This window comes from Triturus cristatus, chromosome 7, assembly GCF_964204655.1.
Source record: "Triturus cristatus chromosome 7, aTriCri1.1, whole genome shotgun sequence".
In the NCBI taxonomy this organism is placed as follows: Eukaryota; Metazoa; Chordata; class Amphibia; order Caudata; family Salamandridae; genus Triturus; species Triturus cristatus.
The window spans coordinates 1,676,336,322-1,676,362,145 of NC_140590.1; the positions used below are offsets into that span (position 1 = coordinate 1,676,336,322).

General features: G+C 42.1%; 1 protein-coding gene across 1 annotated transcript in view; it reads right to left on the reverse strand.

Annotated features, from left to right (window-relative positions):
- Window positions 1-5,358: 5,358 nt before the first annotated feature.
- LOC146812678 (cadherin-like protein 26) overlaps window positions 5,359-25,824 on the reverse strand; it is a 391,422-nt gene continuing 370,956 nt past the window's right edge. Inside the window, exon 20 of the mRNA XM_085619785.1 lies at window positions 5,359-8,934. Within this exon, the coding sequence (XP_085475911.1) occupies window positions 8,686-8,934 (249 nt within the window). The 3' untranslated portion in view covers window positions 5,359-8,685. The remainder of the gene's footprint in view (window positions 8,935-25,824) is intronic.

A 25,824-nucleotide genomic window follows, 5' to 3' on the forward strand; every position in this document is an offset into this window, starting at 1 on the left:
AAGAGGACAGAACAAACAGAGAAATAAGGAGCATAGCTAGCTTTAAGAAGACATGACGAGCAGGGAAATGAGGAGGAGGGCTAGCTTCAAGAGGACAAAACCAATATAGAAATGAGATGCAGGACCAGCTTCAAGAAGACCAAACAAACAGAGAATTGAGAAGCAGGGCTAGCTTCAAGATCAAGAAAATAAAACAAACAGAGAAATGAGAAGCAGGGCTAGCTTCAAGATCAAGAAAATAAAACAAACAGAAATGAGAAGCAGGGCTAGCTTCAAGAAGACAAAAACAATAGTGAAAAGAGGAGAAGGGCTAACTTCAGGAAGACAAAACAAACAGGGAAATGAGGAGCAGGGTTAGCTTCAAGAGGACAAAACAAACAGAGATATGGGGAGGAGCGCTATCTTCAAGAAGAAAAAAGAAACAGAGAAACAAGGAGCAGGGCTAGCTTCAAGAAGAAAAACAAACAGAGAAATGAGGAACAGGGCTATCTTCAAGAAGATAAAACAAACAGAGAAATGACGAACAAATAGAGAAATGAGGAGCAGGGCTAGATTCAAGGAGACAAAGCAAACAGAGAAATGAGGAGAAATGAGGAGCAGGGCTAGCTTCACTAATACAAACCAAACAGTGCAAAAGAGGAGCAGGGCTAAGTTCAAGAGGACAAAACAAACATAGCGCAATTCATTTGGTAAAATATAAAGAGTGAAAAATAGGTATCAACAACACCGAGGTATTTCAAAAATTGGAACAAAATATAGAGTTTAGAAGCAGTAGTTATTTCCCATCTCCGAAATTGTGGGTACCCATACTAGCATGTGGATTAAAGGACATTTTTCAAAGTGATTTCTTTTTTACACATTGTCTTACATTTGGAAGGCAGAAATGCATAGAAGGTCGATAGTTAATAACAGTTGCTCTACAATTCTGTGTTCCCCTAAGTCTTCCAATAAAATTAGTACCTCACTTGTGTGGTAGGCCTAGTGCACGCAACATGAAACGGGCCAAAACGCAACGTGGACACACCACATTTTTACAGTGAAAACTGACACCTTTTTTTGCAAAGTGCCTAGCTGTGGATTTTGAACCCTAGCTCTGCTGGCACCTAGGGAAACCTAGCACACCTATACATTTTTAAAAACTAGAACCCAGGGGAATCTAGGATGGGGTGACTTGTGAGGGTCTCATCAGGTTCTGTTACCCAGAATCCCTTGCAAACCTCTAACTTTGTCAAAATAAAAAAGAAGATTCCTCATATTTCTGTGACGGAAAGTTCTGGAATCTGCGTGGATCCACACAATTCCACCCACCTCACATTTTCCAAGGTCTCCCAATAAAAGTGGTACCTCCCTTGTGTTTGTAGGCCCAGTGTCCGTGACAGGAAAAGGGGCCAAAACGTAACGTGTATACACCACATATTTACACTGAAAACTGACCCTTTTTCTGCAAAGTACATAGCTGTGGATTTTGATCCCTAGTTCAGTCGACACCTAGGGAAACCTAGAAAACCTATACATTTTTTTTTTAAACTAGATACCCAGCGGACTCCAGGATGGGGTGATTTGTGTGGCTCTCACAAGGTTCTGTTACCCAGAATCCCTTGCAAACCTCAAACTTTCTAAATAAAAACACATTATCCTCACATTTCTGTGATGGAAAGTTCTGGAATCTGCATGGATCCACAAACTTCGACACACCCCGCATTCCCCAAAGTTTCTTGATAAAAATGATACCTCACTTGTGTGTGTAGGCCTAGTGCCCATGACAGGAAACAGCCCACAACACAACGTGGACACATCACAATTTTCCAGTGAAAACTGACCTTTTTTTTGCAAATTATCTAGCTGTGGATTTTGAACCCTAGCTCAGCCGGCAGCCAAGGAAACCTAGCAAACCTACACACTTTTGAAAAGTAGACACCCAGGGGAATCCAGGATGGGGTGACTTGTGTGGCTCTCACCAGGTTCTAATACCCAGAAGTGAGATATCATTTTACTCAGGAGACAAAGGGGAACGCTGGGTGGTAGGACTTTTGTGCTGGCACAGTGATCCCACACAAAAATGTGTGGAAAAAGTGTTTTTTCAGCTAAATTTGAGGTTTGCGGGGGATTCTGTGTAGGAATACGTTGGGGGATCCATGCAAGCATACCTCCCTGGACTCCCCTGGGTGTCTAGTTTTCAGAAATGTGTAGATTTGGTAGGTTTCCCTAGATATCAGCTGAGCTCGGGGCCAAAAACCCAGGTGCCCCCCTTGCAAAACCAGGTTGTTTTGTGATGGGTAGATTTAATGTCTCAACAATACATTTTGGGCCCTTGCTTGTCGCGGGTATTTGGCCCAACCACACAAGTGAGGTACCATTTTATTGGGAGACCTGGGGGAACACTGGGTGGTAGGAAATTTGTGTCAGCCCGGTGATCACACAACTTTCCCACACAGAAATTTGGGAAAAATGTGATTTGTTTCAGCTAAATTTGAGGTTTGCAGGGAATTCTGGGTAGGAAAATGTTGGGAGATCCACACAAGCCACACCTCCCTGGACTCCTTGGGTGTCTAGTTTTCAGAAATGTCTGGGTTTGGTAGGTTTCCCTAGATGACCGCTGAGCCCGGGACCAAAAACGCAGGTGACCCCCTTATAAAAACAGGTTGTTTTGTGATAGATAGGTGGGCACCTGTGTTTTTGGTCCCGGGTTTGCAGACACCTAGGGCAGTCGTGGCCAGCATTGCTCACAGGTGGGGGGAGGGGGGTCGTGCGGAGAGGGGTGGCACACAGGGAGGGGGGTGCACGGGGAGTTTTTTTAGATTTAATAATAAATTAAATTAAATTAAAACGTACCTTTCCGCCGGCTGGGTCCCGCGTCTTCTCGGCTCTTGCACCTGCTTTCCTGCCTCCAGCAAGAACAGGAAGCAGGCAGCCTCCCTCCCCTAAGCCAATCACTACGCTGCAATGGCAGCGCTGTGATTGGTGGGGACACAGCCCAGCAAGGGGCTTCAGGGGAGGCCATGTTCTCCAGTGTGGCTGCATTGCAGCCTGCATGGAGAAAGGGTACAGTGCGCATGACTAGTTTGGGCAGCCCCAGAGGGTCAATCCCTCAGGAGTGGACACACCACTCCTCCCCTGCTCGCTGAGCAGCCCCGCCCACCCGCCCGCCAGCTTGCCCGCCCGCAACTAAACATAAAATGATAATAACAGGCTGTTATTACCATTTTATGTTTCTGCTTCTTGCACTGTGAGAAACCAGTTTGGCAATGCTCCTCTGCCCTAGTTGATCTAGGGGAACGTAAAAAACCCAGACATTCTGCGTTACCCTATGATGTGGAATTGCCTATAATTACATGTTTACTCCTGCTCACATCATTAAAAGTAATTTGGGGAAACAAATCCTGCTGCGAGAACACATTTCTTTTCATGTTCTGCATCATTCAGAGCAATTTCTTAGCGCAAATCCGTTTTGCACACAAGGGTGCATTGTACGCTACAAAAATAGAGCTAAATTCCAGAAATAAATTGGGTGAAAGTCCTACCCAAGAGCGCATTTAGCGAGCCTCTGGTGCTCGCTATTCGTGTTCTGTTGCATTTAGAGCTATTTCTTAGTGGAATATTGAATTTCCGCGCCCATGTTGGACGAGGGAGGGCATTTTTGCGAAACACCATATTACTTTTCTCATGTGAATATGCAGAATTTTGCAGAATTTTCAGGTAATTCTGCATGATTACGGTGCACTGAATTATGCGGGTTATGCCCTTGCACAGTTAAATGGGAAATAGGGAATTCAGGTTTACAAAAAGATAGAGATTAAATGTTGCGTTGTTACATGGCAACCATGCATTCCAGACATCAATATTGATATTCAACGAAAGAACAGGCGCGATAATTTGATTAATGAGGTTTGAAAGGCAGTCTGCCTGCCTGAAGTGCTTGGGGAAACTATGAGAAGAAAAGGGTGAAATAAACAGAAGCACAAAGGCAAGGAAGACATAAAAATTAGCTGAGAATAGCTGAAAAACAAGTTGCGGTGGTAGCAGCAAGTTTGATGTTAATAATGGGAGGTGGGACAAACAAAGCCTTCCTGGATGGAACAGGTGAAGCACTGCCTTAACGTAGACAACTTTTTTGTTCTTGTGTCCTTTTCCAAGCATTTTGTGATCTAGTGTCTTACTGTGTCATGGTTTCCTGTCTACATTTACCCTGCCTGTCTGTCCTCTTGATTTAGTATCCAGTGGGTCAATAATACAACCATTTGTTGCACATTCTATAGAACCAACTCCTACCCCCATAGATATAAGCTACGAAGTGAATCTCCTCCTGGAGGCTTGTGTGGGAAAGTCAATTTCCTAAACTGTGTATGGTGTGCTTAATTTATTTTGTGGAACCCCGAAACCGGTCCTAGGATGCTTGTTTCTGGTCCATGGAGGACCTGGCTTGGCAGTTCGGGCTGGACTGTTCCCATGAGGCACATGGTCAGACTGATTTGCATATGGCCAGGTTTAAACTGGGGTGGCATGGTGAGCAAAAGAATGATGGATTTAACCCAGATCTCTTGACTGTGGGTGAATGTTTTGATTTGTTCTGCATTCCGTCCATCAATTGTGTGTCTTTTGCTTATTTTGTGGTTTTGCCAGGTGCCAAGCAAAAGTGTGGTCCCTGGCTCCCCTAAATTTATTTTTTGCCTGTACTACTGCTCTCCTCTAACAATCTCTCATAGTGCCTTCTGGGATCTGTGAAGCGGATTCAGTGACGTCAGCGGAAAGTCGTGAATACTGGTGTGTGAAATTCACATCATTTGCTTTCGCGTAATTAAGCACAATCTGGGCACAATTACAGGTAATGACACGTAATTACATGAACTGCAAATCCACCTTTTTGCACTTTATTTTAGCGTGAAATACATCCTAGCTTTTGGTGTAAGTACGAATTTAAACCAAAGCACCACAAAGAACAGTCACGTGTTCTGTGTTTCCAAGCATTTGAGGTAGAGTGGTGCCTTCACCGTGTGTTTTTAGCAAGAATGGCACGTAATTCTTCAAAGAAGTATAATGGCTTAATTTTGGGAATTTTGGTTAACAAGTGTAACTGAAAATTTCGAAATTACACAAATCACACCGGCATAATATAAATTTCACCAAGGCCTAGTGTGAACATTGTGAAGTGTAAATGAGTCTGTCACTATCCACCAGCACCCCAGCAGCTCATGTCCTATTGCACTCCACCTGGATAACCAAATTGCTCTCTTTGTACACTTGACTCACCAGCATAGCAGAAGCAAGCAGTCATGGTTTACTCCAGAATATGGGCGAGGATTTAGAACTCAGAAACCATCTGACACGTGATTATAAATTACTCAATGTCCGGTCAAAATATATATTTTATAAAGAACGTGACTTTTTATTTACATTGCGGGTAGTAGGACAATTAAAAGAGGAGCCACACAAAATCAGAAGATCCAAAAATATTTTGGTGCCACAACAGCACAAAAAACAAAATTATAGTGCTAACACATATGCACTTCCCTACAAATATCATGTAGTCCACTGACCCATAGAAGCCAACAGGAAGAAGGCAGGTGTCCTCTGCTAACAGTGGAAAGTCTCTGGCTTTCCTCTGTCAATCTGAGATTCTGGCCCTACAAGGATAGAGGAGTTTCTGTGTCACCATCCAAGTCACTAAGATTTCATAGGTGGAGGTTTTTTCTCTTTTATCTCAACCTTCTCCTTCAGGTCTTGAGCTTTTCTTGAGAGCTCTTAGGCCTCAATGAATGGAGCCTGTTAGAAGTATGGCCAACTAAAATGTGTCTCCAGCTATGGTTGTGGAGTGGCATGCAGAGGACCATAGTCTCTACACAAAAGTACCACAATGCCAGGAAAAGTGCATAAAGAATATTTGTCAGCCAGACCTTTGCCCATTTTCCATGTCTGAGATAGGCATCAAATACTAATTGCAGAGTTTAAGAGCATTAAGTCCTATAAGGTTCTCCTCAAAGACACACATTTTAACTAAGTCCCATCAAAAAGAGGCCAGATTTGCCTTCAAATCCACACATTGTTTTTGACCAAGTATGTGTGAGTGTCTGAAGTTTTTTTTATTTTTGGTAACATTTGTTTACTTTAATGTAAAAACTTTTATTTATTTCATTCATAATTCTATTGAATTTCCACTAATTAAAATAAGTTAATTATCATTGATAACATGCATTGGAATGAAAGTGTATCCAACCCCACCCTTAGTACCACTTTTAAGAAAACCTTAGCTGTTACTGACATAAATATTTCTAAATGAGCCCACCATTTTAGTTCTCCTTGAGGGTCCCCAGACATACAGCTATAGATCCTTGCCACTGCTCACCCCTGCTTGCAAGGTTGGTAACTTGGCCTCACCGGCCATCATTCTGGCCTTTTAGCACTTTGATGATGATGTCCACAAAGGCGCATGTGCCACTCATTGAAGCGGGAGAAAGGGAGGAACGTCAAATCATAGGCTTGCAAATCCATCTCAGGAGTCGGTGGACAAGTGGAGCAGTGACTGGTAAGCTTCCAGCATTTGAGAGCTCATACAAGTAAAAAGTTTGAGAGTTTATCAAAAATGTGAGGTAGTCAGCATGCACAGAAATTGATCACAACATAATCCCACGCCTATTCGAGTACATAGAGTGTGTCAACAACATGGTAATTTACACGAAATAAGAACAATCTTCTAAATTAATTAATTTCAGAACGCGAAGGTCGACAAAATCAATTAACTACATATTCTGTATAAACACTGCAAACACAGCAATTTCTTTTTTTGCACTTTGGTAATGCACAGGTAAACACGCTCAACATTAGAACTATTTCATGGTAATACTGGTATTGCATTAAATGGATTTGTAATGGCACATCTGGTAATCAAGCACTGAGAGCCAAGACCGATTTGGAGAGAAATCCTGATTTTAATTTCGATGGTAATAAAATTAATCATCTTCAAATTTCCGGAGGAATATTAAAATATATAGAGTAGAATCTACGGGCTAATTTTCTCCGCCATTAGTATTATGGTGGAAACTCAGCCGGCAGACTCTGCTCTGCATTTAAGGGCATATTTATCAAGGTTTTGCATCACCCTTGCGCCACGCAAGGGAGTGCAAGGGCGACGGAAACCCTAGATGAGATTTACCGAGTTAAACAAGCCACATTGCGTGGCCCTGCGTGACTTGATAAATCTGGAGTAACGCAAGATGGCACAAGTCGCTGTCTTACGTTACTCTGCCCCAGGGAGGCGTACCATGGGTGGAGCATGGCTGTTCCCAAGAACCCACTTATGGATTCTGATGCATTCCCAAATTTAATATGAGTGGTAGATTTGAAAATTGTCAGAATGCCAGGCCTTTCATGGGAGGTATAACAAGGAGATATATCTTTATTTCTCCTTTTTTTTATACTTGCTAGCTGTGTTGCATTCTGCAGCATATGTGGAAAGATGAACAAGCCTTAGAGGACTGTTTTTGTGCATAAACGTGCCCCTTCCTGCACAAAAACAATCCTGCATGTATCTCAGGCACCCTTGATGAATGTTGCAAGGGTAACTGCATTGTCGCTAGGTAGAAGTGTGTGCGCCAGCACAGGCTGATAGATATGATGCATTCCTCCCCTCTCTCTCTCTCACACGTAGTGCAGCAAAGTACAGAAAGGGGTCTTGCTGTGTTGCGTTGCCTGAAATAATGATAGCTATGGCCCTGAGTTGCCTGAAGATAGTGGATGATTTGAAACTAACCCTCAACCAGGAGAAGAGTCATCAGTGGTGTTACAGCAAACAGCATCATTCCATCCTCACCTGCCATTGAAAGCTTCTCATTTACAAAGGAGCGACAACAACCCTGATCAGAGGTATGCCATCAGCTTTTCTTCCTATCCATGTTTTTTATGTTAGAACGGTGACATTGTGGATACTGATATATAAATCAGTTGTTCTCATGCAACTGCTTGTCAAATTGTTCAAACGCGTCACTAAATGTGATTTTAAAATTTTTGACAAATAAACAAAAACAAATAGTGAAATACTAGAAATTCCCAGCAAGTGAAATATGCTGGTCTCCTAGCTCTATGGCAAAGCAAGTAATTGACTTGGTGACATTGTTTTACAGGAGTGCAGTCTTGGGGTGAATGGCAATCTAGCAGAATCCAGCATCAAAAATATATCAGTCCGTAGATCCTTTGGTGTATCCTTGGTTAGGGGACTCAGCCCTTTCCATAAAAGATCATGGCTCCCAGGCTAGGAATGGATTGGGAGAAAAATAAAAGAAAGACCCTATTTACCCATCACTACATAGAAACAATTTACAAACAAGTTCCAACAAGGAGATGCTGATTCAGGATAACATCCTTAAATTAAAGGAAAGTAAAAACATTTGAGACTATGACAGAGCCCACACCATCTGGCTCTTTCTGAGTCATGCACGTTTGAAGATGATGCGCCACTCCGCCAATCATTGTTATCCAGTCAATAGGTCTTAAAAATGGAAACGCAGCTTTCCCCGAAAGCAATAAAAGCAAAATGTTGCACATTTTAAAGTATGTGCCATGAGATGCCAGACGATGCTTCTAAGAAAGGACCTCCAGGCTGGTGCCTGGTCACCATGCACCATGTGTGCTACTCAACATCACTCAACTTGATGCGCGTCTGCATCTCCTCATAGAAATTCTATCAACAATTTTTTAGATCGAAGGAGAACGTGGCTCTTCATTTTCTTCAGACTGAGATTTTATTTCTATTTCCTGGGTGCAGATATGTTCAAGGATGTTGAATTTGGAGCCAAGGGAGTGGAGACGGTCAAGATTGAAGTTACTGCCTTCCATGCTGATTGTTTCCAGGGATGAGGCTCTCGACCATTCGCCTTCTTCCGCGAAGACACGGGGCTTGTAATTTTCTTGGACAGCCTCATCGGTAGAGGAATTGACCAGAGTCTGGTGGAAAATACAAATACCAGGAATGATAAATTACACACATTTAGATTACTAATAAACAACTATTTTACTGAAGAATTTGCTGGAGCACCTTGAACTACAAAGTGACTTAGAGGTCAGTATAAGTGGGGATGTATCTCCAAATGCACACTATGTGATTATCTGCCAACAAGGTAGTGTTGAATAAAACCATTAAAACACATCATGATAGGCAAACATTAACAAATGCTGAAGGGAGTTAACTTTCACTTTGTACATTTAAGCATTAAACTACACTGCCACTGGTGGACACTTAGAAGAATGCAACCCATCATCCTATCATCCCAATTATCTTTTTGGTACGTCCTGCATAAGTAAACAATTATCTTGAACAGAAAAATTTATTAAATTAGTAGTTGTCCTAAAACTCTTCATGGGTCTACCCCTCATGAACCAATGGTAGACACTCCTGTTAAAAAGGAAAGCACCCATTCCTCTAAGTGTACAGCACTCTTCTGTAAATTGGAATATATTTTCATAACGTGCAGTGACTATTTCTAGACTGCCTCTCTTCCTTTTATTGAGATGGATCTCAGTTAATACAAATTGTGCATTCAAGGCTTCCATTCACCCTTTTTTTGCTTATCATACAAAGTGTCTAAGGCTTGATCATGTCACCCGTTCTCTCCAATTGTGCCCCACCCCGCGAATCACCGCGGGCTCTAGTGAGGAGGGCTTTTAGAATCACAAAAGCATTACGGTGATGCTCATGTGGATACTAGAAAAGGGAATTCCTATATTTCTTTTACTGAGTGATTGTTGTCATCAGGAGATCTTCCTAGTCCTCCCCACCTAGGCTACAGTATCCACACAAAAAGGTTTGACCAATTCAGGGTCGGACTGGGACAAACAAAAGGCCAGGGTACCACAATAAAAGTGGCCCAATTAGCAAACCAGATAGATACAAAGTGGCCAACAATTGAAAATAATGACAGGTTTGAACTTGTAAAGACACTGTGTAGGTATTTTGCGAGGTATGGGTGACTGCATGCATTTGCGTTTGCTGCAGGCAGTGCTTGTTGTAATAGAAAAGTCAACAGTAAAAACCAGCCCACCCTGCCATAAAACTGGCCCACAAACTGCTAAAAAAAAATGGGCCACAGCCTGGTCTGTCAGACGAGCCCTTCAGGCACTGCCTGGTTGCCCTATAGGCCAGTCCAACGCTGTACTAAGTGTACCCACTCCGTATCAATCCTAGAGGTCCATACTCCTCTAAATCATTAGCCTTTACCCTAAATTCATAGTCATGTGGCTTAAATAAGTTAAACAACCTCTCTTGAATGCACTTGATTCACAAAATCAAACCAGTCATCAAAAACAAAGAGCCATCCGGTCCCTTTTCATTTCTATCACTGATGACAGGAATGCCTGAGGCTCAGTCCTGGGCCTTCCCTCTTGTCAATGACATCATATCCTTGTTCATCATTTCTCACCACCTATGTATTAACGATACTCGGGTTTTCCTTTCTCGGCTCATATAACTGTCTAATGGCAATCTGGCATTGGAAGACTCTATGGACACTGATGATTAACTCAGACAAGACTAAGATAATATAGTCTCCTGCATTAAGTATTTTGGCCACTCTACTACATCTGTTGACTTGCCCTAATTCTCTTAGGCCATCTCCATCAACCAGAAACCTATCAATGCTTTCTAAACCTGGAATCCATCTTGTATGGTGCTTATAACTCAAAGCCTCTGCTGTGAAGTTTCAAGTCCTAAGTTTTCAGGGTTGGAGAGATTTAAAGTCCACATGTCGTAAGACAGCCAGCCAAAGTGACGTGCAATTTAATATGCTGTAGCCATACACCACTTCTACCCGCTACCATTCTGCAGCAATGGTACTACCATACCCCCACAGCTCGGGCTGGCAGGGGAACAAATAAAAGGGTGATAAATTCAGCTTATTACCAATTTATTTTTCACTTTTGTTGCACGTGCAGCGGGGGCAAGGTGACGCTCCTCCCCCCCAAATGGCGAAGCCGCCACTGATTGCTCAAAATCTTCTCTCCTTCCCAAAATCCCTGAAATCTTTCTTCTTTAAATGCTGTCTGATTTTCCAGATGTTCTCCAAATTATCCTTTCCTGGATTTTTTATAATCCAGCTCTCACTAGACCAAAATACGTACTGTCATTCTGTCTATATGCTTAATTTTCATATCTAATATGTTGTTGCCTGTAGATGCTCTATGAAAGGCCCCCGAAACAAACAGATGTTCCTTGAATTGTATTCATTTCGCTTTTTACGTACATAGCAAAAACAAAGTGCAGGTGTTTTGTACCAGTAACTTTCTGGGCTTAGCTAAAGTGATTGCTGAAAATTAAGATCACACTTTTGCCTTAATGAATACTGATTACCTCCAGCTCCTTTCATCCTTGCAAAGCAAAATAAACAAAGGGCTCAACAGGATTAGAATGTTAATAGTGCTTATTATGCCTGGAAGAAATTTTAACTATGCAGGAGAAATCAGAGTAATTTTAGTAGCTACAGCAATTATGTGTTTTTGCCAGCTTGAGTATTTAAGAATACTTTGGGGCAAAAATAACACAGCAGGAGCACAGGAACAACGAACTTAGGGGCATATTTGCAACAGGCAGCGATAATTATTGCTGACCTTGTATACCGCATTGTTTCTATCACTGGAATATTTCGCCAGGCTAGCATTGTATTACCAACGCTTAGCGCCATTGCGATGTATATTCCAGCAATAGCACCCTTTCCATGAAACATCGCTGGTTTTCCAGCGATGTTCCATGTAAAACAGCGATATGCTTGATAATATGACCCTGTGGTCCTATCTCATGAATCCACCTCCCATGTTAGGTATGCCTTAGTCAGGAATTTAACAATGCTTCGCCGCATTGTAAATATCGCGAAGCTGCCTTCTCGATATTTACCCATGTTGTTTCCACAGACACGCCTACTTTGCATCTCATTAGCGATGCGAAGTTAGGCGTGCCGGAAACGGGAGCAAAATCAGCAAAACACGCAATAGCGTGTCTTTGCGGATAAGGCGATAAAATTATTGCCGCTTTTCATCCGAAAACGGCCGCAAAAGCGGTGATAATTTTTTATCGACGCATTGTTAATATGCCCCCAAGAGAGAGCAAGTGGCTGCTGGCTACCGCTGTTCGTGTCTTGAAGCATTTTTTTTCTTAGGACAAAATGCATCCTCAGGTCCATTTTAGGCATGAATGTGCATTTGCACTAAGAAAACAGCCCTAAATGCTGGATTACATTCCCCACACAGGTACGCATCATTTTGAGTAATTTTGCGGTAATTACGAGTTATTGTGCTAGAGAGAATTACATCAGTTACACCCACCAGGGTGCATCAGGTTGAGCAGTGTGATTTGCAGCTGAGAAGTTTGTTTTTACCGTTAAAACCACTATCGTTACAGTAGTAGAGGGGTGTGGCCTACTAAGATGGCCAGCCAGACACACTAACACTGAGATCCCGGATCTCGTACCTGCATTTCCAGCAGGACTATTAAAGTGCCTCAGGCAGAGCTTGGCGTGCTCCTGTGTGTAGTGGAGCAGTCTACAAAACTGCACTCTGCTGTTGGGATTGGCTATCTGGAGCATAAAATCAGAGCAGTTGGGGCCATGAAGGATGATACATGGGCCCTACAGCGTTACCTCCAGCAGGAGGGCAGGCTGTGTCGCAATGTGGGATGCGTCTGCCTCGGAAGAGACGGAGTAAGTCTGCTGTCACGGGTATCGGGCACTGAAGGCATGGACCCTGTGCATGATATCATTGGAGCATCCACTCCCTGATGCTGGTGCTATGGAGGTGTTGTTGGGAACTTGTCACAAAAAAAAGAAGCTAACAGCGGATATTTCCAGCCTGCATCTCACTCTTTTAGTAAAATCAGAAGCCCTGTGCAAAGATCCTCCGGCTCTGTGCATTACGGGCGTTGCTGACACCACACTGGCATTCTACACACGCCACAACTATACAGATCTCGGAAAATGTCAGTATTTGGACTTTCATGGAGCTTTGGATTTTACACTTTACACAATGGATTAACTTCTGGCGTTCGCCGTCTCTTGATTTAATGACCAAAGCCTGATTTTACCTATAAACTTATTGGTCCTGTTTGCACCCCTATGGACATTTTTTGAGCAATGAGAAGAGGTGTTCGCAGATCTCAATAAGTGGACTTTGATGATAAGAGCCACAGTTAGAATTGAACAATTGTTCTTTCAGATACCCCTGCTCCCATATTTTACTATCACTGTACAATTTAAACACTGGTCCTGATGAAGGTGGCGAAAAGAATCTGTGTAGCACCGAAACGTACATCGACCATTGTCCCTTGGGAATCCGCCCAGTGAGACATATAGGAAAAGAAACAGTTGTGACGTTTGCATACAGTAACGAAATGAAACAGTGATTTTTATACACTGCTGTAATTTATGAAATGCCTCTATGCTACAGATGAAATGATTTTTTAATAACAGTTCTCTTTCTTTTTTCACTGTCGGATCCCATTGTGTTGCCTACATTGTATTTTTATTTCACACTATGTATGTCAGGTGAATGAGCGCTATGGTATATAGTGAATATGTTGTGGTTCATGTATGAGTGTTCTGGGGTACAATAGTTATACTGAATTGATTTGTCTTAAATTCCAACTTTGTATATTTATGTCAAAATGTTCTTGAATTAATTACATTATATAGTTTTGTGATTTGTGAATTTACTATGCTCTCAAATGAAATCTTGTGTTCTTTTTTAAAATGAAAAATAACAAATAAAAAATAAAAAATAATGTCTATCTAATCACCATTGTCATTTCTATATGATTTCACTGTAGGAAGGAAAAGCTTCGTCCTTGTGGGGCGCACATAAGCCACAGGCTTTTCTTAAAAGAAATATAGGTCAGCCAGAGGTTTTCTTATAGTTATAGTTATAGTCAAAGATCCTCCGGCACCTGCCGTTGTTCTGTGCCACTGTAAGCCAGATTCTTGATCATCAAGGCTTGTGGAGGTTCACCAGGTAAAGAAGTCCATTCAAGCGTATTTTAACAAATTCTTAATTTTTCCATAATCTTTTCTTGATTTATATACATAGTCCAGCCAACGCATTTCGTCCCATAAACAATTGGGTCTTCATCAGGGCTTAATCTCTTGTGAAAGTACGTAGTGTCCCAGTTACGTACACCCTCATAGTTACAGCTGAGTATGCTGGTGAATCAGGATTCCCACGGGGCAAGCATGTAGTTCTGTACTGAACTACATGAGACTGAGAGGTTTGTTACTTGCAGGGTAACAAATAAGGGGGCACCTTGTTGCCCCGTGGGAATCCTGATTCACCCGCGTACTCAGCTGTAACTGTAAATATGATGTTTATAGTAACTGTGACACTACATACTTTCACAAGAGATTAATCCCTGATGAAGTCTAATTTTTGGCTGGACCGTGTATATAAATCAAGAAAAGATGCTGGAAAAATAAAGAATTTGTTAAAATACGCTTGAATGGACTTCCTTACCTTGTGCACCTCCACATGCTTTGTTGTTGGGAACTTGACCTGCCAGCTAGGGAGTAGCTAGGAAATAAAAATACCCCCCACTTGGAACCAAAGCTTTTATGGCATCAAGAAAATGAAGCAAATCATTACAACCCTCCCCAGACAAGCTCTCTTGCCTCTTCCCTCTAACCTTCTATCCATTCATCCTTCCATCCACCTGCTGAAATTCACAATTTCACCATTACTCTCTGTCATCCATTCATTCTTTCATCTATCATTCAGTCTTTCACCATTCCGTCCGGCCGCCCAACCATATTCAAACCTATGCATGCATTTCCAAATGTATCCATCCATCTATTGACCAAGCCACCCTTTCAATAATCCATCTCTACATCCACTCTCCCACTAATCCATTAATCCTTACTGTCATTCATCCATCCATCCATCTACCCTTTCACCCCATCCAGTCACTCTTTCTCTCCATCCATTCATCCTTGCACTCCATCCATCCATCCACCCTTTCACTCACTCATTCATCCATCCTTTCACTCAGCCATCCAATTATCCATCCTTTCACCCATCCTTCCACCTAAACACTCCTCCATCCATTTACCCTTTTACTCATCCATCCACCCACTCACTCATCCATCCATGCTTTCACTCATTCATCCATCCATCCTCCCTTTCATTCAGCCACCCTTGCTTTCACTCATCCATTCTTTCACTCATTCATCCACCCACTCATCCACCATCCCCTTCACTCACCCATGCATTATTTCACTCATCCATCCTTTCACTTGTCCATCAATCCTTTCACTCAACCATCCATCTTTTTGCTCATTCATCCACCCTTTCACCGCTCTACCCTTTCACTCCATCCATCTGTCCATCCTCCCTTTTACTCATCCATCCATTCTTTCACTCATTCATCCTTTATTTGTCCATCCATCTGCCCATCCATCCAACCTTTCACTCACCCATCCATCTAACCTTTGACACACATCCATCCATCTATCCTTTCACTCACTAACTCCTCTTTGTCTGCCAAATTGCAGACAGAAGGGGCCTATCAAGAACTCCACCTGCTGTGGTTTCTAAAGTTGGGGGGATCATGGAGTCTCAGCATCCATCCTTTTTCACATCCATCCATCTATCCTTTTGTATCTCCATCTATCCACCCTTTCATTCCATCCATCTATCGACACTTTCATTCCACTCATCCATCCACCCTTTCACTGATCCGCCCACCCTCTTTCATTCATCTACCCTCCCTTTCACTTATCCATTCATTCTTGCACTCATCCATCCTTACATCTATCTCTTCACTCATCCATGTATCCACACACCCATCCACCCGTTCGCTCACACACCTATCCATCAGTGCTTTCACTCACTCACTCACTCATCCAACCAACCACCCTCCTTTTATGTTATTTAAGAGCCTGTTAGCAATCAAAAAGGCACACAGGGCCACCTCCCAGTGCTCAGCCATGACAAATCAGAACTAAATTCCGCTATATAGTGACATAGAGGGCAGTACGTCAACAAGACACTTCTCACTTTGAAAAGCAAGTCATTGCAATTTTCCCAGACAACACCAGGAATTTACAGGAACAGCAGAAGATGTTACTAACTGTAAAGCAGAAACTTAGAGCACTTGTTTTGAAATACATGCTCCTCCATCCAGCCTGCCTCAAGATGCTACAAAATTAAAAGAGTAGTTTTTTCAACTCCCCGGTCGAAGTCTGGACTTCGTTAGGGTGCTGGGACAGGGGCCACTTTAGGACGATCACAAGGTACCTCGGAAGCCTTGAGGTAACTCACAATGAGGAACATAGAGGGCCTGCTTGAGCCCTGGCAGACAAGGGCAAAGATGCCAGAGCACAGGGACCACACACCGCGGATTGTTGTACTGGACAACGGAATCAAGACAGAGGAGGGTCTGAATGCAATGATTTGTTGCCCGGGCACTAATGTGATTAACGACCCATAGGGGGCCAAGATGGACCAATAGGTGGGATTGACTCAGGCCCTGGCTTACGTGTCGATGAAGTCATTTTTGGCAAACTAGCACTGGCCTTAGGGGTGGTTTGAGAACCTTTTATGTCTCTGGACGGCTCCCACAGTTGACCACTGAGTCCTGAACTTACTTCAGACTTCACATATCCTGCATTTTTTGTTTAGGGAAGAAAGAAAAAACAGTCTTTACGTGGGTGTATGATTCTAGATAACTGAGTGGGGATTGGGGTTATTTTAGTGTGGCGCTTGTATTTTTTCTTGTTTATAGGTGTGGGCCCACCCCTCCTTTCATATGACCCGATTCACAGAACTAACTTAAGAATAAATCCTAAACTTACTACCATTTTGGTGTTCACAGAAGGCACTTACTCATTTTGGTATTCACAGAAGGCACTTACTCATTTCGGTATTCACAGAAGTTAGGAGTCCTAACTTTAGGACTCCTAAATGCCTTCTGTGAATACCGAAAGTCTTAAAGTTAGGCTTTTTCTCAGTTTAGGAGTAGTAAAGTTAGGACTCCTAAACTGAGAAAAATCCTAACTTTAAGACTTTCGGTATTCACAGAAGGCATTTAGGAGTCCTAAAGTTAGGACTCCTAACTTCTTTGAATACCGAAATGAGTAAGTGCCTTCTGTGAATACCAAAATGAGTAAGTGCCCTCTGTGAATACCAAAATGGTAGTAAGTTTAGGATTTTGTCTTAAGTTAGTTCTGTGAATCGAGCCCATGGTGTTGCTGGGCGCCAATGAACTTTGAAGCATGCCTGGTTACTGAGAGTCACTGCACCCATCTTGATTCTCCTATTTTATTAGGTTGCTGTTGTTCGTTCCTTTTCTTGGGGGAGGATTGGGTTTACAGCCTCCCAGAGTGAATACAGTGGCTGCCACAATCATTGGACGGAAGCCATAATTTTCTCTTTATCATGGCATCAATCAATCAATCAATCTTGATTTGTAAAGTGCTGCTTATCACCCGTGAGGATATCCAGGCGCTGGGAGTGCTGAGTCGAACATCAAGGTCTTGAGTTCTTTTCTAAATTGTTGCAGAAAGGATGAGGTCCGTAGGTGCAGAGTGAGGTCGTTCCAGGATTTTGGCAGCGAGGTAGGAAAAGGAGTGTCCCCAACTGTTGGTATGGAGGATGCCTGGGGTGTAGACGAGGAAGTTATGAAAACAGGGGAGCACTCCTTGATAATCCGGTTTTCTTATTTGAACTGAGAATATACTGCGTGGTGCAGCAGTTATGTAGTAGTTTGTCCCCTTCTACCAATTAGGAGCAAAGTTAGTGACAGGATGAGAGCCTGTATATAACTGCGCACTGTTCACAAAGTGTCTAGACCGACACTGTCTATCCTTTAGGTGAGTTGTACTTTTATTAGTCAAAGTTACAACTGACTTTTTTTGCATGAGCAAGTCAATATATACAGTATAACATTATTACAATAATGCATGTCAAAAAAGATTAACATATAGAAAATTTACAGTGATTGTTGTTCATTGTACTTTCATGAACACATAAACAATGGTGTATCACAATAACAGAATTATGACAACATGTGTGCAAATGCCCAATGCATTTCGGAACCAGACGGTTCCTTCATCAGGGGCCAATCTGAAACGGAAATGAACAAATACAGATGAGTGCGAGGGAAGGGGCTCAATCTCTTGATTTTGATGGTGAAAAGGCCAATCAGAAATGTGTTACCTGTGTGATAGTTCTGTAAGGTGCACTCTGAGGGAAACAAGAGAAGAAGCGTGAATGGGCATGGATCGTGTGGTTTACAAGAAAATTCGGTGTGACAAGGGAAAAAATCCCACGCTTACCTGAAGGAATGAGAAACGCTAGTTTCTGGAAAGAGAAAAAGAAAAAAAGAATATAGGACTCTAGACGACTGTTTCTAACCATGCGAGGTATGCATAAACTATGCCGAATGGTGTGCTAAAAGAAATAAGAGCTACTGTGTCTTACCTCAATGTGGAGAGGGAGATAAAGTTCTGTAGGAGAAAAACGGGAAAAAATGAGCAAAGGAGATCAAGGTTAAAAAAAGTGGAAGTCGGACTGTGGAATGACAAGCGCCATCTAAGCCTTACCTTAGGATGAGAAAATCGCAGGTGGAACCGCAGTGCACCGCTGAGGGAAAGCGTGTGTAATGCGGGAAGGTGTTCGCAATAAAACGTAAGCGGAAACCCGGAAATGAATCCGGACAGCAAACAGAGTAGACGGACTAGTGCTGAAGTAGCAACGTGGTAAGCGAGAGGCCGCCATTATGGAACAGGTAGAGAAGCGATAGCGCAATACATGAGTCTGTGAAAAAAACGTAATGCCTGTATATAGAATGCTGCGAAAAATGGAAAAACAAACCGAACAGTATATAGTGATAGAAACTGAAAAAATAAATCAAAATAAAGAAACAAAAATAGAAACGATGAATAGATAATGGACAATACCAGACTGATAAACAGATGGATGAGATAAAAGAGTCGCTAATGTAGAGGTGGTAAGCAGGTGGACAAATGTGTAGAATAAATGAAAAAGAAAGAATAAGCACAATTAAAGTGGCAAGAAAAATAAATGAAGGGAGGACTATATGGGAAAATATAGAGAAAGAGGGATACTATTGGAGAGTATGATGGGTAGGCGAGATCCCAGAGGATGCAATATGTAGAATGTCAGTAAATGTGAATAAAGTGTAGTAGTCTATGTGTTAAATGAAACACGACATGTCTAGCCTATCATTCAGAACTTTTGGGAACATTGTATCTAGGTATTTTATCCAGTAAACCTCCCGCTGTAATAGTTTAAGGTGATTATTTACTCCTTGTTGCGGTGGAATGTGTTCAATAATCTGAAACCTAAGTTGAGATATGGAGTGATTAGCTTCATTCCAATGTGTGGCCAATGGGGAGTTTACGTTCTTGGTTCTGATGCGGCTTTTATGTTCTGTAAGGCGTACTTTGATTTTGCGTTCCGTCTTACCCACATACATTTTGCCACAAGGGCACTTAATAGCATATACTACGTTGGTGGTGTTGCAATCGCTGGTATGTCGAAGAATTATGTCTCTGCCTGTGGTGGGATGTGTTAAGACATTGCCCACGATTGTATTGTTGCAGTTTGAACAATTTTGGCAGTTCAAGGTTCCCTTTTGGGGTGTTGTTTTTTTATACATTTTGGTTGGTGCTATAAGTTCACGGAGGTTTTGACCTCTTGTGTAAGCATGCAGTGGTAGTTCTCTAAAGATGTTATTAAAGTCAGGTTCATTAGATAAAAGTTCCCATCTTTTGTTGATAATTTTCTTGATAGCTATTGAGCTCGTTGAAAATTTGGATATGAACACCACATTGTTTTTTTCAGATGACTTAGTGGTTGTGAGTAGTTCTCTTCGTTGTTTTTGCATGGCTTTTTTTTCACACTCATGTAGAATTTTTTCAGGATAACCTCTGTGCTGGTATTTCTCTTTGTACTCTGCAATCTTTGCTTTACAATCCTGAGTGTCAGAGCAGATTCGTTTAATCCTTATGAATTGTGAGTAAGGAAGATTGTTGATAAGGCTGATAGGGTGGAAGCTTGAATGATCTAATGCATTGTTCCGGTCCGTACGTTTAATGTAAACTGATGTTATGAGGCTGTGGCCTTCAGGGGGTTTATTGATTATGACGTCCAAGTATTCAATGGTTTGTGCATGGATTTTGTAGGTAAATTGGATCCTGGGATCATGAGAATTCAATGTTGCAATCATATTCTCAAATAGTTGTTTGGAGTTTGTCCAGATAAGGAAGATATCGACAATGTAGCGACAATATGTATAGATATTGGACCACCATTGAGGAATGTTCATGATGTATTCCTGTTCAAACAACGCCATAAAAATATTGGCGTACGATGGTGCCCCTGAAAAACCCATAGAGGTTCCCGAGAGCTGAGCGTAGTACCTTTCATCCCATTGAAAGTAGCTGTGGTGTAGACAAAAGTGTAAGAGCTGTAGTAAAAACACTTTGTCAGCTGTGATGTCATCTCTTTGTAGAATGGCCCATTCAACCGCCTCCATTCCTGCCATGTGGGATATTGAGGTGTATAATGCTACAACATCTATGGTACAGAGTAGCCAAGATGGTTGAATGTTAGATTGTATGTTGTCCAGTTTTGTTAGGAAAAACTTCTACATAACTGCTGCACCACGCAGTATATTCTCAGTTCAAATAAGAAAACCGGATTATCAAGGAGTGCTCCCCTGTTTTCATAACTTCCTATTCTTCAGTTTGTCCTACTAGGAGTTGCACCCACACAAAAAAATGTCTTTTGATTCTATAACAAATATTACGGACAACAGAGCAACGACCATGGTTTACACGTCAGACCAAGCTACTGAAATCTATGCTTTAATCCAGGAAGTCAAAAGTATGGATACTTGAACTTTGACTAATAAAAGTACAACTCACCTAAAGGATAGACAGTGTCGGTCTAGATACTTTGTGAACAGTGCGCAGTTATATACAGGCTCTCATCCTGTCACTAACTTTGCTCCTAATTGGTAGAAGGGGACAAACTTCTACATAACTGCTGCACCACGCAGTATATTCTCAGTTCAAATAAGAAAAACGGATTATCAAGGAGTGCTCCCCTGTTTTCATAACTTCCTCGTCTACACCCCAGGCATCCTCCATACCAACATTTGGGGACACTCCTTTTCCTACCTCGCTGCCAAAATCCTGGAACGACCTCACTCTGCACCTACGGACCTCATCCTTTCTGCAACAATTTAGGAAAGAACTCAAGACCTTGATGTTCGACTCAGCACTCCCAGCGCCTGGATATCCTCACGGGTGATAAGCAGCACTTTACAAATCAAGATTGATTGATTGAGTGATGCCATGATAAAGAGAAACTTATGGCTTCCGTCCAATGATTGTGGCAGCCACTGTATTCACTCTGGGAGGCTGTAAACCCAATCCTCCCCCAAGAAAAGGAATGAACAACAGCAACCTAATAAAATAGGAGAATCAAGATGGGTGCAGTGACTCTCAGTAACCAGGCATGCTTCAAAGTTCATTGGCGCCCAGCAACACCATGGGCTCGATTCACCCTAAAATCACCATCCAACCAGCTGATAAGGGAGGAGCCATTGTCATTATGGACTCTGAATTTTATCAACATCAAGTTTCAAATCATGTAAACGACCAAAACATATACTTACGTCTACAAATAGACCCGACAATGCAACTCCAAGACATCCTACAAGATATTCTAGACAAAGCCCTCATATTGGGCTGGATTGATGAAACCACCAAACAGTTCCTCACCACCTTGAATCCTCGCAGACCCCATTTATATATGATACCAAAGATACACAAAGATCTGCAAAAACCACCATTCAGACCAATTGTATCAGGATGTGGGTCATTGTTTGATCCAATTGGTAGATATTTGGATCATTATCTTCAGAAGTTCGTACAAAACTGGTGGTCATACGTTAAAGACACAACGGATTTCCTAACAAAACTGGACAACATACAATCTAACATTCAACCATCTTGGCTACTCTGTACCATAGATGTTGTAGCATTATACACCTCAATATCCCACATGGCAGGAATGGAGGCGGTTGAATGGGCCATTCTACAAAGAGATGACATCACAGCTGACAAAGTGTTTTTACTACAGCTCTTACACTTTTGTCTACACCACAGCTACTTTCAATGGGATGAAAGGTACTACGCTCAGCTCTCGGGAACCTCTATGGGTTTTTCAGGGGCACCATCGTACGCCAATATTTTTATGGCGTTGTTCGAACAGGAATACATCATGAACATTCCTCAATGGTGGTCCAATATCTATACATATTGTCGCTACATTGTCGATATCTTCCTTATCTGGACAAACTCCAAACAACTATTTGAGAATATGATTGCAACATTGAATTCTCATGATCCCAGGATCCAATTTACCTACAAAATCCATGCACAAACCATTGAATACTTGGACGTCATAATCAATAAACCCCCTGAAGGCCACAGCCTCATAACATCAGTTTACATTAAACCTACGGACCGGAACAATGCATTAGATCATTCAAGCTTCCACCCTATCAGCCTTATCAACAATCTTCCTTACTCACAATTCATAAGGATTAAACGAATCTGCTCTGACACTCAGGATTGTAAAGCAAAGATTGCAGAGTACAAAGAGAAATACCAGCACAGAGGTTATCCTGAAAAAATTCTACATGAGTGTGAAAAAAAAGCCATGCAAAAACAACGAAGAGAACTACTCACAACCACTAAGTCATCTGAAAAAAACAATGTGGTGTTCATATCCAAATTTTCAACGAGCTCAATAGCTATCAAGAAAATTATCAACAAAAGATGGGAACTTTTATCTAATGAACCTGACTTTAATAACATCTTTAGAGAACTACCACTGCATGCTTACACAAGAGGTCAAAACCTCCGTGAACTTATAGCGCCAACCAAAATGTATAAAAAAACAACACCCCAAAAGGGAACCTTGAACTGCCAAAATTGTTCAAACTGCAACAATACAATCGTGGGCAATGTCTTAACACATCCCACCACAGGCAAAGACATAATTCTTCGACATACCAGCGATTGCAACACCACCAACGTAGTATATGCTATTAAGTGCCCTTGTGGCAAAATGTATGTGGGTAAGACGGAACGCAAAATCAAAGTACGCCTTACAGAACATAAAAGCCGCATCAGAACCAAGAACGTAAACTCCCCATTGGCCACACATTGGAATGAAGCTAATCACTCCATATCTCAACTTAGGTTTCAGATTCTTGAACACATTCCACCGCAACAAGGAGTAAATAATCACCTTAAACTATTACAGCGGGAGGTTTACTGGATAAAATACCTAGATACAATGTTCCCAAAAGGTCTGAATGATAGGCTAGACATGTTGTGTTTCATTTAACACATAGACTACTACACTTTATTCACATTTACTGACATTCTACATATTGCAGCCTCTGGGATCTCGCCTACCCATCATACTCTCCAATAGTATCCCTCTTTCTCTATATTTTCCCATATAGTCCTCCCTTCATTTATTCTTCTTTCCACTTTAATTGTGCTTATTCTTTCTTTTTCATTTACTCTACACATTTGTCCACCTGCTTACCACCTCTACATTAGCGACTCTTTTATCTCATCCATCTGTTTATCAGTCTGGTATTGTCCATTATCTATTCATCGTTTCTATTTTTGTTTCTTTATTTTGATTTATTTTTTCGGTTTCTATCACTATATACTGTTCGGTTCGTTTTTCCATTTTTCGCAGCATTCTATATACAGGCATTACGTTTTTTTCACAGACTCATGTATTGCGCTATCGCTTCTCTACCTGTTCCATAATGGCGGCCTCTCGCTCACTACGTTGCTACTTCAGCACTAGTCCGTCTACTCTGTTTGCTGTCTGGATTCATTTCCGGGTTTCCGCTTACGTTTTATTGCGAACACCTTCCCGCATTACACACGCTTTCCCTCAACGGTGCACTGCGGTTCCACCTGCGATTTTCTCATCCTAAGGTAAGGCTTGGATGGCGCTTGTCATTCCACAGTCGGACTTCCACTTTTTTTAACCTTGATCTCCTCTGCTCATTTTTTCCGTTTTTCTCCTACAGAACTTTATCTCCCTCCCCACATTGAGGTAAGACACGGTAGCTCTTATTTCTTTTAGCACACCATTCGGCATAGTTTATGCATACCTCGCATGGTTAGAAACAGTCGTCTAGAGTCCTATATTCTTTTTTTCTTTTTCTCTTTCCAGAAACTAGCGTTTCTCATACCTTCAGGTAAGCGTGGGATTTTTTCCCTTGTCACACCGAATTTTCTTGTAAACCACATGATCCATGCCCATTCACGCTTCCTCTCTTGTTTCCCTCAGAGTGCACCTTACAGAACTATCACACAGGTAACACATTTCTGATTGGCCTTTTCACCATCAAAATCATGAGATTGAGCCCCTTCCCTCGCACTCATCTGTATTTGTTAATTTCCGTTTCAGATTGGCCCCTGATGAAGGAACCGGCTGGTTCCGAAATGCATTGGGCATTTGCACACATGTTGTCATAAATCTGTTATTGTGATACACCATGGTTTATGTGTTCATGAAAGTACAATGAACAACAATCACTGTAAATTTTCTATATGTTAATCTTTTTTGACATGCATTATTGTAATAATGTTATACTGTATATATTGACTTGCTCATGCAAAAAAAGTCAGTTGTAACTTTGACCAATAAAAGTACAACTCACCTAAAGGATAGACAGTGTCGGTCTAGACACTTTGTGAACAGTGCGCAGTTATATACAGGCTCTCATCCTGTCACTAACTTTGGGGTGTAGACGAGCCAGAGGGAGGCAGAGCACAAATGTCTGGAGGGCAGGTGCAAATTCAGTCGGCCATTGATGTACGCTGGTCCCTGGTTGTGTGTGGCTCTGAAGGTGTGGATTGACAACTTGAACTGCCATCTCTTCTGAATGGTGAGCCAGTGGAGCTTCCTGAGGTGGGGGGTGATGTGAGTCCATTTGGGGAGGTCAAGGAGGAATCCTGCTGCTGCGTTCTGTATTTTCTGAAGTCTGTTGAGGAGATGAGATATGATTCCTGCATAGAATGTGTTGCCGTAGTCCTGTAGACTGTTAACCAGGGCTTGTGTGACGGTGTGTCTGTTGTCGATGGGGGGCCACTTAAAGATCTTGTGAAGCATGCGGAGGGTGAGGAAGCAGGCAGAAGAAACTGAGTTGATCTGTTTCCTCATGGTGAGCTTGCTGTCCAGTATGATGCCAAGGTTGCGGTTATTGTCGGTCAGAGTGGGGGAAGCTCCTAGTTCTGGGGGCCACCAGGCGTCTTTCCATGGGGAGGTGTTTCCAAACATGAGCACTTCCGTCTTATCAGTGTTGAGTTGTAAGCTGTTGTTTCTCATCCAGTCGGTGAGGTTCATCATGCACCTGCGGAAATTAGTCAGTATGCCAGAGGGTCTTCTGATATTGAGAGGATGAGCTGCGTATCGTCAGCTTAGGGTATGATGTTTAGTCCATGCAATCTTACGAGCCTGGCCAGGTGAGTCATTTAGGTGTTGAAAAGGGTAGGGCTGAAGGATGAACCTTAGGGGATGCTGCAAATGGTGTTCTTAGGTTCTGAGGTGAAGGAAGGGAGGCGGATCCTCTGGGTTCTACCTGTGAGGAAGGAGGCGATCCACTTGAGGGCATCTCCTTGGATTCAGATGTGGTGAAGCCTTTTGATCAGGGTGTGGTGTGAAATTGTGTTGAACGCTTCTTAGAGGTCGAGGAGGATCAACACCATTTTTCCTTAGTCGAAGAGGTATTTGATG